Genomic DNA, 15611 nt, shown 5'->3' on the forward strand with positions numbered 1-15611 from the left:
GAATCATTACAGAAGGCTTTTAAAATAGATTCCTGGCCCCACCCCTAGAGATTCTGATTCAGCTGGCCTGGGTGGGTTATGAGAATCTGTACTTGGAATCGGTATTTGGATAACCTCTCAGGTGAACCCCGTGCCCCACCTGGCAGCTGAAGCTGCCTTTGAACAGTAGTAATGACCAGAGAGGACTTCCCGAAGCTTCCTATTTCTGTCCCCTCAAGTCATCCGGAGCCGGTCTAACTCCTCTCCTGCCAACAGTACTTCAGAGATTGGAAAACAGTTGCCCTCCCTGCCGGAGTCTGTGGGTCTCCAGGACAAAAGTTCGCTGGCCTTTCTGTCATTCCTGAGGGAGGCACCAGGGGTTGGGGGCTGTCCAGGGGCAGGAGAAGCAGACCGGGGACTTGCAATAGGTCAAGGGGCCAAAGCAGAAGCAGCTCTCTCTGAGAAAGACCCTTATGGTCCCTGGGGCCTGGCTCCATCCAATCTAGACTTCCTCTTTTGGACATTTTGGAGGGAGCACTCATCCACCTTGTGCATTTACTATGTACCATGGCCTATCTGGAGAATTTAAATGTATTACTTCATTTACTCCTTAAAATAACCCTGTGAGTAGGGGCCTTCATTATATCCATTTACGAATGATCTAACTGAAGCCAAGAACCAAAGAACAATTTAGGACCTGGGCTCAAGGTCAAATGGCAAAGCAGGGTATAAACACAGGCAGCTGGGTCCCTGCCCCACTCCCTGCTCCTTCTTCCTTTAGAAGACACTGCATGTGCCAGGAGGTATGTGATGTGGTGTTAGAACTGTGAGTTAGGACCATAGCAGTAGCTCGCATTTACTGAGCACGTACTGTGTGCTATGTGCCGGCACGGGTCTAGCTGTTGTCTTATTTGATCCCTACATCAGCACTGTGAAGTGGTTATAGAATCCCTTTATCATAGAAGAGGATATTGAGATTCAGTGAATTTTTAAGTGACTTACACAAAATCATTGGCAAATGGTGGGGCCAGCGTTGGAACCAGCTGTGTCACTTTGAGCCAAGCCTCCTCCCCTCTGGGTGTCAACCTCTCATTCCGTGAAATGAAAATGTTGGCCTAAATTAATTCTAGAGAAGTACTTCTCAGGCTTTAATGTGCATAGGAATCTCCTGGGGATCTTGTTAAAATGCAGATTATAATTCAGTAGTTTGGGGTGGGGCCTGAGATCCAGCATCTCTCACAAGCTCCCAGGGGAAGGTGGTGCTGATGCTGCTGATCCTGGGACCGCACTTGAGCAGCCAGGTTCTAGGGGACCCACCCAACTCTGATGTTCTGAGTTTATGGGCCTAGGAAGACTCGCCTGAAAGGCCATGAAAATTCAGGAAGGAGATTATGGTAAATAAAGCCCTTAGTGGGCATTTTTCATGCCCAGACAAGCCCTTGGTGCCTTTTCTGAAGCATCTGCCCCGAGCCTTTTACATTTCCACTCTGTTGACCTCAACTTGACTCTTCCAGAGGGTTCAAGGGCTTGGTCCTGGGCTAAGGGGGTTGATTCTCTCTAATCAAGGAGTGAAGGGACGTCCCTGGACACCCTGCCTCATGGCCCTGTCTCCTGGGGACACTAACTGGTCCCATGGTGGCCACATTGCTCTTCCCAGATACTGCCCATCCTCTGGGCACATGGGAGGGTTACATTTCTCCCCTCTTGAGGTTAGATGTGGCCATGTGGCTTGCTCTGGCCTCTAAATTAAGATGAGGAATAATTTGTATGCCTTGTGGGCAGAACGCTTTATGACCCACTGTGCATGTTATCATATCCCTTTTCCCTGTGACAGAAAGTATCGTTTTCCCATGTCTTGTATTTACTGTGTGCCATAGCTTATTGGAAGACCTTAAATGTGTTCATTCTTTTAATCTTCACAGTAACCCCGAGAGGTAGGTGCTATCATTGAACCCATCTGCAGATGATATATTTGTATCAACATAGAGCTTCTATCAATCTGGACCTGTTAGTACCACAGTGAGGAGAACTTCCCCGGCCAGCTTTGGTAGGACACACGATATGAATGGATAAGCTCTGCTGTGTTAAGCCTTTGGGATTTGGGGGGGAGGGGGCGCGGGATTTGTTAGTGTAGCATAACCTAGCCCATCCTGACTAATACACATACTGACATCAGCTTTGATGTGGGGATAACACCTTAGGTAGGCTGTGTCCAGTACTGGGGGATCGTGTTTCTACAAAGTCGGGATTTGGGCCTGTCACCGAACTGATGCTTACCTCCGAGATCCTCTTCAATAGGAGGGAACATCCTCTTGCCAAAGGTAGGAAGGGGGTTCCCTAAGGATGTGAGTTCTACCTCCCCTTGTTTTGCCAGTCCCCAGGAAGAAGAGAACTATGAGCTGCCGATTCACCACTGTGTCCCTAGTGCCTAGCCCAGGGTGTGGCTTGTAGAACACTTAATTTACACCTGATAGGACTTACTCTGATGTTCCTTTCCATGACTCTCCCTGTAGATTACATTCAAGAATATACTGTGAGCTTCCCTCCACACTTCTGCCTTGAGCCATTGGTTAATTTCTTCTTGACCCCAGTCCTAGGCGGGACAACTCATTGCCTTCCTGCCTGATCTTGACAATGGCACTATATAGGAACTTCTCAATTATGAAAGTGATACTCATGAAAATTCACAACCACTCACTATGAAACATTTGAAAATCAAGGGCAAGCAGGAAAAAAAAATTATCTATAATCCCCTGTCCCAGATGGAACTATTGTTGCCACTGTTATCCTTCCCTCCATCCTTTCTTTTCCTATGCATTCCCCCACCCCCCCGACACCCGCGGCATAATTATAACAAGATCCCATGAATGGTTGCTCTTTAGGAGAGGGAAGAGCCACCCACAAATGCAGAAAATGTCAGAGCTGGAAGGGGACCTATGAATTGTCCAGCCAACCCCTCCCATAACCGATGAGAACACTGCTTTAAAATATTTTGGGTGCAAATGTGTGTGAAGTAAAGACAAATGTCTGGCACAACCCTTACTGGGGGACTGTGGTCTATGGGGGCTGGGGGGAGGCACTGGAAGGGGGAATGAAAAGATACTTTCTGTGTTTTGAATTTTTTTGCAACAAAAATGCAGTCAAGTATTAATTGCACTTAAAATGCATGATTCGTTCCATAAAAGAACAGTTATGGAATAGAAAGCAATCGATGCATGCAGGTTTGCTCAGCTATTACTGGTGGGTTGGTTAAAGCCACTAGATCCCTGGGCATCAGCCAGTCTTTTTCTGCTGTCCTTGCCTTTCGGCCCATTGTTCCCGAGGACGAGGGTCATGCCAGGGCAGCCCCTCTGCTCCTCCAACATGGGCAACCAGATGGCAGAACGACGTGGGAAAAGGGAAAATTCGGCAGGCCCCAACCTGATCCCCAGGCCCACAAGTCCAGTCTCTGCCAGACCCAAGCTGGGATCAAATGCCTTCAAGCCCAGACTCAGCCCCATCAGAGAGGGGGCAGTGGGTGCTCTCAAGACGAAAGGGATCTCTGGTGAATCAGGAAAGTTATTGGGCTAGAAAGTGGTTAAAGGGCTGAGCGTGGGAGGGGATTTCCATCGAGAGAGCCAGGCCCAGGAGCAAGCCTGGGCGGGTTGGCTGCAGGGTTGCGGCCCACTGAGGTCTGTTGCAATGGTACTCATAAAACCCAAATCGTTAGGCTTGAAGCCTTGATCAGTTTTTTTCTTCTGTTTCCCTTTAGAGAAACAGAGCTCTGAGGAAACCCCAAAGCTCTAGAACAAAGGACTCTACATCAAAGGGGTGCGGGCAGGTCAGGAGAAGTCTGAGGGACAGATCAGCGGGGGTGGGGGGTGTCTCTGAGGGAGAGGAGGGCAGGGAGGGACCTGTAGACTGGAGGGCGTGTGCCAAAGCCAGAAGGGAGGAGGAGAGGAGGAGCAGGGCTGTGGGCAAACCCATTTTCCTCTCTCATCTAAGTGAGCAGGAGCTACCTGACCCCATGAATCTGGGACCGTGGAGGTTGAGGAGTAAGTAGCAATGCTCTGGTCTTACCTAAAGAGAAGACAACAGATAGCGTTCCTTACCGCGCTCCCAACACCACCCCTCGGCCTCCGCCCACACTAGCTAGGCTTTCTTTCTTTCTTTCTTTTTTTAATTAATTTATTTATTTATATGACAGAGAGAGAGAGCACAAGTCGGCGGGCGGGGGCGGGGGGAGAGCGGCAGGCAGAGGGAGAAGGAGAAGTAGACTCCCCGCCGAGCAGGGAGCCTGATGGGCTTGATCCCAGGACCCCAGGATCATGACCTGAGCTGGAGGCAGATGCTTAACGACTGAGCCACCCAGGCTCCCCCTAGCCAGGCTTTCTTGCAAATATAATACAAGCTAGACAGGATGTACAAGATGAGAGACAAGTGACCTGTTCAAGGTGTCCCGGAGCTGGGGCTATAACACAGGTGACTTGTCTCCTGGCTGAGTGCTCCTTCCTCGACACACAGCATTCCCACACTTTCAGATGCATCAGAATCATGGGGAAGGCTCATTAAAACACAGATTGCTGGGTCCCAAACCCAGAATTTCTGGTAGGTCTGGAATGGACCCGAGAACTTGCATTTCTAACAAGTTCCCAGGTGATGCTCTACACTTTTGGAGAACCACTGCTCTAGACCCTTGATATTCAAGTATGTTCCAGGGACTAGCGGCATCAATGTGACACGGAAGCTTCTAGAAATGCACAATCTCAGATTCTGTTCCAGACCTACTGCATCAGAATTTGCATTTACAAGATCCCCAGGTGATCTGTTTGCCCATTAGAACCTGAGAAGCACTGCTCTACACCACACCACCTCTTCCTTACTGGGGTCAAACTCAGGCAGCCTAGATGAGCCTTCCCATTTTCCGGTTGCTGGGGGACCCTGGGACAGGTGCCCATGGGCCTATGGGGAAAGTTGCCTGTTTCTGTGTTTTCCAGGGAGGGGAATGGGTGAGGGAACCGCAGATATAGGAGAGGCTGCCCACTCAGCCCCAGGGACTGCTCTGCTGTGGGGTTTGTACACTGCCCTCCAGAAGGTTCTGCACTGCCCACCCTGGGGAAATCTTGTGGCCAGTGGACTGCCGTTTAAGTCTCCAAATTGGCCCTTGCTTTCAAGCTGGCCCCAGGTTTTTGTTTAATTTTTAAAAACATACGTCACACATATGTGTTTATTTTTAAAAATAGGTGTAATACATGCATGTGACATGCAAACCATATATAAGCATACCTTGGAGATAATGTGGGCTCAGTTCCAGACCACTGCAATAAAGCAAATATTGCAATAAAGCAAGTCAAATGAATTTTTTGGTTTCCCAGTGCATATAAAAGTTATGTTTACACTGTACTGTAGTCTAGTAAGTGTGCAATAACACTATGTCTAAAAAGACCCTGTACATATACCTTAATTAAAAAATACTTCATTGCTAAAAAATACTACCCATGGCCTGAGTTTTCACTTGAGTTGTAATCCCTGATCACAGATCAGCATAACAAATATAATAATAATGAAAAAGCTTGGAACGTGAGAATTACCAAAATGTGACATAGAGACACAGAGTGAAGGAAGGCTGTTGGACAGATCTGCTCGATGCAGGGCTGCCACAAACCTTCCATTTGTAAAAAGCACAATATCTGCGAAGTACTATAAAACGGGGAACTCCTGTAGAAACATGCTTATACAGTAACAAGCATGTTCATGCTGTCGATCCACATCTTGGAGGTTCCACAGGTAACATATTGGTGGGAATCCTTCCAGATATAACCTGTACAACAGATAGGCACAAACTTTTGCTCATTTGGGATCAAATTCTACATCTTATGACACTCATTGTACCGAAATGTCTGCCCTACAAAACAATGCATTTTAGACATCTCTCTCTATTAAGATCTATAGGTCCCGGGGCGCCTGGGTGGCTCAGTCGTTAGGCGTCTGCCTTCGGCTCAGGTCATGATCCCAGGGTCCTGGGATCGAGCCCCGCATCGGGCTCCCTGCTCGGCGGGAAGCCTGCTTCTCCCTCTCCCACTCCCCCTGCTTGTGTTCCCTCTCTCACTGTGTCTCTCTCTGTCAAATACATAAATAAAATCTTAAAAAAAAAAAGATCTATAGGTCTGTTTCGTTATTGTTAACTGCTCCACCATGTATGAACATTTATGTATTGTGCATTTAACTGGATTTTTAAGAGAAGCAAAACATGCAGATGGTAAGAAAATAACAAATAAATAAAAATCAAGCAGTACAGAATGATGAACAATGAAGAAGTAAAAGTCTTGATCTTCTCTCCTCATCCTTCCCCAGAGGAGCTACTGTTAACTATTTTTTTTTGAAGTAACCGACTTTATTTATTTATTTAAAAATTTTTATTTATTTATTTGAGAGAGAGAGTGAGCGAGAGAGAGCACAAGCTGAGGGAGGCATAGAGGGATAAGGAAAGAGCAGACTCCCCACTGAGCAGGGAGCAGGGAGTCTGATACAGGGCTCGATCCCAGAGCCCCGGGATCATGACCTGAGCTGAAGGCAGACGCTTAGCCAACTGAGCCACCCAGGTGCCCACAGACTTGATTTTTAGACCAGGTTTGCATTTCCAGAAAAATCGATCAGTTCCCATGTATCTCTCCCCACCCCATAAATTTCCCCCGTTATTAACATCTTGCCTTAGTGTGGTACACTTATGATGAAGGGGAAACTACTACATTCTCCTTTTTCCATTTCCCACTGTTCATCAGTTCCATTACCATTCTGTTCCCTCATTCAACAATTATTTACCAAGGCCCTACTGTGCACCAGGCAACATTCTCAGCGCTGGAGCCACAAGGGTGAAGAAAACAGGATAAAATTCCCTGCTGCCACAGAGCTTACATTCTAGTAGAGGAGATAAATAATAAATGAGAAAAATAATAAGAATTTTAGATGATGGCATGTGCTATAGAGAGAAATCAAGCAGGAGAGGGGATGTCGTGTGTATGAACATGACTGAGTGTGTGTGTCTATGTGTTCGTGTGGGGGGGGGTTGCAGTGTTAAACAGGGCGGTCTGGGACGACATCACAGATGATATCTGAACAAAGAGCTGAGGGAGGTGGGGAAATGTACCATGTGAGGATCTGGGGGAGAATGGTCCAGGCAGAGAACAGCATAAGCAAAGGCCCTGAGGAAGGTCTTGTGGAGGGGTGGCAAGGAGTGTGGCTGGAGCCAAGGGAGGGAGGGCAGAGAGCATGGGCGCTGAGGTCAGAAAGTAGCGGGCAGGTCTCAGAGGCTGCCTCACTGACTTTGGCTTTACTCAGACAGAGATGAGAAGGTTCTGGTGGATTGCAGGAAAAGGAGTGACATAATCCTACCTCCATTGTACAAATTTTATAGTGTTAATAGACATTCTATTTTGTAAATAAAATGATCTTTGATGCTTTTTCTATAGATTGAGTCTAACAATGAATCACCACCAAGCCAAATCTAGAAGATTAAGTAAATATTGTAGAAATTTAGTAGATTAAGTAAATATTGTAGAAAACAGAAGCTGGGTTACTTTTTACGCCCCTCTGGGTCGCAATCTGGCCTCTGTCCCTCCTCGTTCCCATCTTCCGTTCCGTGCTGTCCTGGTATCCACCAAGTGGATCCAGGGCTCCCTCCGTCCCACTAGGGAAGGCTCAGACCTACCGAGAACATTTCTAGCACACTCTTCCCTGGGGCCATTTTGTAGTCTGGCCCCGTTCCAGCTGGACTCAGATTGACTGACAGTGCAGATCAGCTTTCCTTTGGGGGGGGCAGAGGGTGGAGCAAGCTTTGGGCTGCAACCAGGGACATTCTGTCCGGCAGTCCCATGTAGTCAACAAGTCCGTAAGAATTAAGTATCTCCAGGGCCCAGCACTGCCCCCAGCTGAGTGCCCCAGGAAGGCTAAGTTGGGGCTCCCATTCCCAGGGGCAGTATCCCAGGGATACCCTGGCAGGAAGGGAGCAGAAGACTCTATATCAAAGGGGCGCAGGCAGGTCATCAGCCTCCCACCAGCCGCCACTGGCCCCGACCCTGCTCCCCTGGCTCTACAATGCTTATTGATCCTTCTGCTGGACCGAGTTGGATTACTTGGGCCCAAGCCTCTCCCAGATGGGGCTACCAGGCAGGATGTCAATTCTGGGGAAAAATTTAGAGTGAGTCACCTCCCCTTATTCCAGGAGGTCAAGAGACTGGAGGATAGGACTCCCAGTAGGGCCTACGCAGGACACTCGGGAGAGGTCGTGTTGGGAACTGGTTGTTTAGTTGGTAAAGACCCTTCCAGCAAATAGAGTATACCCTGCTGAATTTCCTCCTATGGCCTCCTCTTTACGCACTCCATCTTGCTATCCAATGTTCCTGTCTTTTTTGCCCTTCCTCCTGTGTCCAAAAACTTGGTACCACTCTACCCAGTAAGCTGAAGAGGAAAGTGTGGGTGGCTGGATCTTGTGTAAAAAGAACCCTGTGAGGGGCGCCTGGGTGGCTCAGGCGTTAGGCGTCTGCCTTCGGCTCGGGTCAGGATCCCAGGGTCCTGGGATCGAGCCCCGCCTCGGGCTCCCTGCTCACCTCAGCTTGGTGCCCATCCCCTCCCCCCGCCCCCGCACTGCTCATGCTCCCTCTATCCCTCCTTATTTATTTATAAATAAATAAAATATATTTTTAAAAAATCTTATTTATTTATTTATTTAAAGATTTTATTTATTTATTTGACAGAGAGAGAGACAGCGAGAGAGGGAACACAAGCAGGGGGAGAGGCAGAGGGAGAAGCAGACTCCCCAGTGAGCAAGGAGCCCAATGCAGGGCTCGAACCCGGGACCCTGGGATCATGACCTGAGCCGAAGGCAGACGCTTAACGACTGGGGAGCCACCCAGGCACCCCATAAATAAATAAAATCTTAGAAAACAAAAAGAACCCTGGGTATCAATACAAGATCCTGGGCCTTCTTAGCTACCACACATTCTCTTCCCAGCTTTGTCATTTACAGAGCTGTATGACCTCATCTAGGTTGCTTGACCTTTCTGAGCTCACTTTTCTCATCAGGAAAATGAGCACAATAATAATAACAATACCAATCTGTTGTGAGAATAGAAACAGAGAGGGCTCTGTAACCTCTAAATGCCTGAGCTTTTGTGAATTAACCTGGAACTGGGGAGAGAGTCAGTGAGTCCCAGACTCAGTGTGGGGAGAGGTTGAAGTGAAAGAGATAGAAGAGAGTTAGGGGCAGAGTTAGCAGCCTGGTCTAGCGCCCTGTCTCCTCAACGATAGAGCTTTGGATCATGGCAGGACCAGGCACTCAGGAGATTCCTATGGAGGAGGTGGGGTGGGAGGGGGGAGAGAGAGAAGCTATAGGAGGGCATGGCTGGAAGATAGGCTGAGACGTTGGGGGTCCCCAAGACAGGGCTGTGGGTACCTTGAGCTTTCTCAAATGCTGTCCTCTGGGCCTCAGGAGACACCGATCATGGCTGCTTCTCTTCCTTCATGGTGCTGGCCATTTCCTCTCCTGGAGGGGTATTCTATGGGTTAGGCAGTTCGCTTCCTGTGTGTTGCGGGGGGGGGGGGGGGTGGCGGCGGGGTGCTCCTACAGCACACAAGCTGAAGAGCCGTGGTGGGAAACTTGACAGCTGCCTTACCCCACTTCCTGACTTGGGGCCCCTCTCCTCTCTCCCCTGGACCCTCCTTGTGCCCGTCAGGCTCTACATCAACGGGCAGGAGGATGGAAACAGGGTGTGGGGACAAAGAGGGCTTATTACTATCATTACTACCTATTATTATTCCCATAATACTCCATTATTAACATGGCCGTGAAGAGGCCCTGAGGGAGCTGGGGGACCTGGAGGAGCTGACCAAGATGGGGCAGGAACAGGACCTAGAAGAGTCTCCTTCCTGTGCCTGGCCTAATTTTAGGGTCCCCCTCCTCTTCTGAAGGCCATGCAAGTGGGAGGAGGGGAGGAACGACATTTATTGAGACTCTGAGAGTTGCCAGGCCCTGACCTGGGCCTTTCACAAATGTTATCTAACGTATTCATCAGAGCTCCATGAACGGAGAATGGACAGATGCGGAAATGGAAGGATACTGCAGCAGCCCAAGGTGGGCGGGGACACCGCCGTCCTGGAGGAAGGGTTGAGGTTTGAACCCAACACTGCAGAGCTTTCATCTTAACACAAAGCCCTTTAGGCCAAAAAAGGGAGGGAAGCCTTCTCCCTCCCCATCCCCCTTCAGCTCCCATCCGGGGAAGTACGTTGTCTGAGGTGGCACGGAGGGAGGTTGATAGAATCTGCCAGAGGGGGTGCCACAAACAGGATTGGGGCTGTGCTCCTGCAGCTAACTCCAGTCATGGCCGGTCCACGTGGGCTGAGCAACCCGTCCCTCCAAGCGTGTGCTACGAAGAAGACTGCAGGAAGTGACCTCTCCAGACCACAATGGGGTCCCCCCTGTGCCTCCACAGGGAGGTTGAGTGACCCCAAGTTCCTCTGCTCAGTTCGCCTTGGCCTTTTTTTTTTTTTTTAAGATTTTATTTGACAGGGAGATCCAGAAAGCCAGAGAACACAAGTGGGGTGGGGGAGGGGGAATGGCAGAGGGAGAAGGAGAAGCAGGTACCCCGCTGAGCAGGGAGCCCAAGATCATGACCTGAGCCGAAGGCAGACCCTTCACGGACTGAGCCACCCAGTCGCCCCTCGCCTTGTCTTTTCTCCACGCGGCTCCCCGAACTGGGGATTCGGGTAGGGAGTAGGGCGGGGGGTCGCCCCAGCAGAGACAGCTGGGCAGCCTCTCTTTTTCCCTGCCGAGAAGGGGAAGGAACCCAACACAGGCTTGATTCCTACCCCCACGCCCCACCCCAGGATCGTCCTCGTTTTTCTGATTTGCACAACGCCAAGGGGGAGCTGGCCAAGCTGGGAGAGGGGGCACGGGCTGCGGGGGCAGGACACCCCCGGCCCGGGAAGCAGCCAGCAGATGTCTGGAGCCCACTCTGCAAGTCCCAGCCGGTGCACCGCGCGACCACAGAGCAAGCCCACCCCCTCTTACAAGCAGCGATCCTCTCATCTAGGAGACGCTCCCTGTCTCCCGCCTCCCCCACGATCGTCCCCTGTGTCCAAGGCCTGGAGGAGCTGTGGTTCCAAGGAGCGGCAGACGGCAGGCCACGAGGCTTGGGCTGTTGGGTAAGCAGCCCCCCTGTCGGTACCAGCCGTCCCCGCCCGGCTCCCAGCGCCTCCAGTGCGTGACCGAGCCCCCGCCGCGGCCCCGCCCCCCGGAGCCCTGCCCCGGCGGGTGCGCGGCGCGGAGGGGAGGGCCGGCCGGGGCAGGAATGCGCGGCGGGCGGCGCAGGAGGCGAGCCGCGGAACATGTAAGGGCACATCCCTCGAGCTGCCGCCCAGCGCGCAGGCAGAGCCCAGCGGAGCCAGCGGGCGAGCGCGGAGCCAGTGCTCAGCCGGGCTCTCGGGCCGAAAAGCCGCGGGGGGCACCGGGCAGTGGCGGCCCGGAGCGGCGCGGAGGAGCGGCGGAGGGCGGGAGCGGGGGCTGCGGGCGCCGAGCGGGCGGCGGTGGCCGGAGGACTGCGCGGCGGGCGCACGGGGCAGTCGGGGCGCAGGTGGCAGGGCGCGCGGCCAGCCGGCCCCGGGCGCCGGAATCCGGCGCGGCCGAGCGGGGAAGGGCGCCGCGCCCACCGCAGCCTACAGCCTGCCCGGGACCTCGGGGCGCCCATGACGGCGGCGGCGACGGTGCTCAAGGAGGGCGTGCTGGAGAAGCGCAGCGGCGGGCTGCTGCAGCTGTGGAAGCGGAAGCGCTGTGTGCTCACCGAGCGCGGGCTGCAGCTCTTCGAGGCCAAGGGCACGGGCGGCCGGCCCAAGGAGCTCAGCTTCGCCCGCATCAAGGCCGTGGAATGCGTGGAGAGCACCGGGCGCCACATCTACTTCACGCTGGTGACCGAGGGCGGCGGCGAGATCGACTTCCGCTGCCCCCTCGAGGATCCTGGCTGGAACGCCCAGATCACCCTGGGCCTGGTCAAGTTCAAGAACCAGCAGGCCATCCAGACAGTGCGGGCCAGGCAGAGCCTCGGGGCTGGGACCCTTGTGTCCTAAACCGCCCCCGCCCCCGGCTTACCATCTTACCCTCACGCTGCGCACCCTCCCCACCACGTGGGTCCCAGATGTCAAGTCAGGTAAGCCCCTTGCGAACTGAACCCTCTTTCTCTCCTCTCTCCCTTCTCTTTCCCCTACGGAGAAAATGAGGGATTCCCACCAGCATGCCACTTCAAAGCTGAACCACGCTAGGGCCAACAAAGAGTAGGAGCTTAGGAGTCTGAGCAAGGGGGGCCAAGAGCTGGACATTCCCCTCGGGCCCCAGGCAGGAGGGCCCTATGTGACCAGGTGGCAGAGAGGGAGATGGGAGGGATGGGCCTCCCGACAGGTTGCTTCTGCCCTGGCTCGGGTGGAGGGAGGCTGGCCTGAATATTCCCTTGAGGCTTTCCCCACCATGGCTTTCAGGGAGCTGGGGAGAGTCAGGGGTGGGATGAACTGAAGTTTGCCCCTCCTTGTGCTAGGGTCAGCGGTCTACATAGAAGAGTTTGAGCATGGAATTGGGGCAGAAAGATAGCCTCCTTCAGTTAGCAGAGTCATTAGGGCTTGGGCACAGAACCCAGCTCCCAAGGTGGGGCCTCAGGGGGAGGGTCTGACTCGGCTGGGCCAGGACTCCACTACCCATTCTTGACAGTGGGTATTGGGTCCTAGGGCCGAGCTGCTGGCAGACCCGGGGTGTTGGAGAGTGGGCCACTGATGCCAAGGGGGTGCGGGCCTGCCCACCTGCCCCTGAGTGCCAGCCAGTGCCCAGCTGGGCCAGAGGAGAAGAGGCTGGAGAAGGGGCCGGGCACCTGGGGCAGGGGGGGCAGGTGCAGGATGGGGCCAGGATTTGTTATTTGTGAGGTCTTAATCCTCCTCGAGTAGTAGGGCAGGGGATGAGGGGTGGATGTGTGGTCAGGAAGGCCCAGGGGAGGGACCACGAATAGAACCCAGAAGCTCTGGCTCCCAGCCCTGTGCCCTCTTGCCCAGATGCCCCTCCCTCCCTGTGGGAACTAGGAGCAGGACCGGGGACGCCTTTATACCACTCAGGTTTTCATTTCTCTGGCGGACACCCATACCCCCCTGACCCTCACTACTGCCTCCCCATATTACCTCAGCCTCCAGCCCTCCAGCTTCCCCACCTTAACAGATAGAGTCCCAGGGCGCCTGGGAGCCCCCTCTGGTGCCATCTACCCCTTTGGCCCTCCTGTTGACTGTAGTGAGGGTTAGCTGAGAGCTTGGGCTGAAGGCAGGCGTGCTGTATTGAGAACTGACCCCTATTGGTTCCTCGGGCCTCAGGAGGGCTGGGAGGAAGCAGGTTCCTGTGTGGATCACGGTGTGTGGCACACATACTATTTTCTGCTTTCCCCTGCTGTGGAGAAGGTTGGGAAACCCTGGTGTGAAACAGCTTGTGGTGGATACTTACTCTCCTGGGGTCTGCCCCCGCCCTCACTGCTGTTCTTTCTTGCCAGCTCTCCTGCCCCTTTTGGCTCATGGGGCATGACTCTGCTCCCTGCGTCGAGGCAGAAGCCGTGGTCATGTGGAGGAGGCGTTGGAGCTGAAGGAATGGACAGGGCCCAGGGAGGAGGGCAGAAGGCCACGTGGGGCTGAGGATGAAGATTCAGCCCCTGGACACTCTGAGACTCTCAGGACATTCCCACCTCAGGGCTTTGTAGCCACAGGCCTGACTTGTATCTCACGATGGAGCGCGGGCATCAAAGCATCCTCTGCCCAGCGGCCCTGTCATCCGTCCTGCAGACTGCTGGTAGTCCCCAGCTTGGTGTCATGCCTGGAGGAGGACATTTCCCCGTGGGGTGCCCAGCCAGCGCCTCAGGACTCAGAAGGCCAGCCTGGTACCCAGAGGGGGAACCACCCTGGCATCACCTCTGGACTCACCTTGGTGGGAGGGAGCTGACCGGCCCCGAGGCCCACGCGTGGGGGTCTCCTGCTGCTTAGGTCCTTCTGGGACCCCCACCCATCCAGGCCTTCTCTTTGCACACTTCTTCTTCCCCCACCTCCTGCCCATCTTCCCCCCACTGTGGTGCTAGGCCTGGAGGTGTGGGGGTGGGGTGGGGGTTTGACCATTACCATTTCATGCCTATCCCAAAATGAAGATGCCCTACAAAGGGCAGTGACCACACTGTTTGCCGAGTGGAATTCTTTGCCCACAAAGACCCCAGTGCTTGGAAGTTCCCTCTCCCACCCCCGCTTTCCCATTCCACAGCCCATTCAGAAATCTCCAGCCTAGGGAGGGGGAGACATGGCAACCTCAGGAGGCATGACCTCGGTGGTCCTAGGAAGGAGGGACCGTCAGGACTAAGGGATGTCATACGGGCCAGCTCGGCCTCTGTCGATCTTCTCCAGAAGGCCGTGCCACCCCTGCCATCCTGGGAGCTGGCTCAGCGTTCTGGACAGGGCTTATCTCCCTGTCGTTTATATACTCAGGCTTTATACATTTGTACGTTTGTGCATAAGTACTCCTCGTGGGGCGGTTTAGGAGGAATAATTTCAGCGCATGAGAACCTGAGAGTTACAGAGAGCTAGCTGCCTGAGTTATACAGAAACTATTAATCGGGTAACCCTCGAGATCTTTCCATGTTGTGGCCAGCAGTTTAGGCTGCCCTCCCTTCCTCCGTGGTCCACCGCGTGTGGCCTTCCCTGTGGCAAAGCAGTGCCCTACTCCAGAGTCTCCAGAAGGAACAAGGAGGCTGCGTGGCCCCCTTCAACAACTGGAAGTCTCTTTCATAACCTCTGTGCTTCCAACCTGCTTTGTTCCCCCATCAAATTTCTCCTGTTGTCGAACCAAAACCTCCTTGCCCTATGTCCCAGTAACTCAGAGTCCTCGGGAGCATCTTTCTCATCTGCTACATGAATGACATCTCACAATTGAAAAAGAACTTAAAATTACCAAGGAATTTTTTTTTTACAAATATCTCAGTTATTACCTCATTAGGCTTTATACCCGTCTCATGAATAGCTTGATCCCAGAGTGGCAAAGAAGCATCATCTTCCATGCCAACCCTGAGCAGTGCTGAGAAAGATCTGGGCTCCCCAGCGTGCTGTGATCGATTGGTGATGTCTGCCATGGGCTGGGGAAAATGCCCAGGCTTATAGGGGGTTACTGGGGGGGGGGAGGGGGAGGGATGGTGAGAAGATGGTTGTCTGCCACCCCTTCCTTGATGGAGCCAGGAGAATGGGAAGGGGTTAGCTTCTCTATCCAATAAGACGACCTCTAAAATAGAATCCTTGCTCTTCCAATTGAGCCCGAAGGGTGACCAATGGCGGGGACTCAGACATGAAGGAAGAAAAGAGGTATCCAGGCCCTCCAAAGTGGGAGAGTGGGAGCAGATGGGAGTGGGATGCAAGGCAACCCAAACTTGTACTAAATGCCTCTTACAGGCCAGGCCCTGTGCTTGGCACTGGCGATCCCGGGTTGAGGAACAATCTGACCCCTGCCCCGAGGAGCCCAGGGTCTGGGGCAGAGATAAAATGCCAGCTGGTGCCTGTAGAGCTGGGCTCTGCCCCCTGCGCCCACCACTGGGTTGGCCTCAGGGGAGTTT

The 15611-nt window shown here is 53.2% G+C and overlaps 1 protein-coding gene across 1 annotated transcript; it reads left to right on the forward strand.

The window, feature by feature from the left end:
- Positions 1–11546: 11546 nt before the first annotated feature.
- Positions 11547–15149, forward strand: PHLDA3 (pleckstrin homology like domain family A member 3). Its single transcript, XM_027613760.2, has 2 exons — positions 11547–12155; positions 13524–15149. The coding sequence occupies exon 1, from the start codon at positions 11698–11700 to the stop codon at positions 12073–12075; it is 378 nt and encodes a 125-aa protein (XP_027469561.2). The 5' UTR covers positions 11547–11697; the 3' UTR covers positions 12076–12155; positions 13524–15149.
- The last annotated feature ends 462 nt before the right edge of the window (positions 15150–15611 follow it).

This window comes from Zalophus californianus, chromosome 10 (genome assembly GCF_009762305.2).
Source record: "Zalophus californianus isolate mZalCal1 chromosome 10, mZalCal1.pri.v2, whole genome shotgun sequence".
NCBI lineage: Eukaryota > Metazoa > Chordata > Mammalia > Carnivora > Otariidae > Zalophus > Zalophus californianus.

Excerpts from the sequence above, each read along its gene's own strand:
- PHLDA3 (XM_027613760.2), top strand. The coding sequence starts at position 11,698 with ATGACGGCGGCGGCGACGGTGCTCAAGGAGGGCGTGCTGGAGAAGCGC.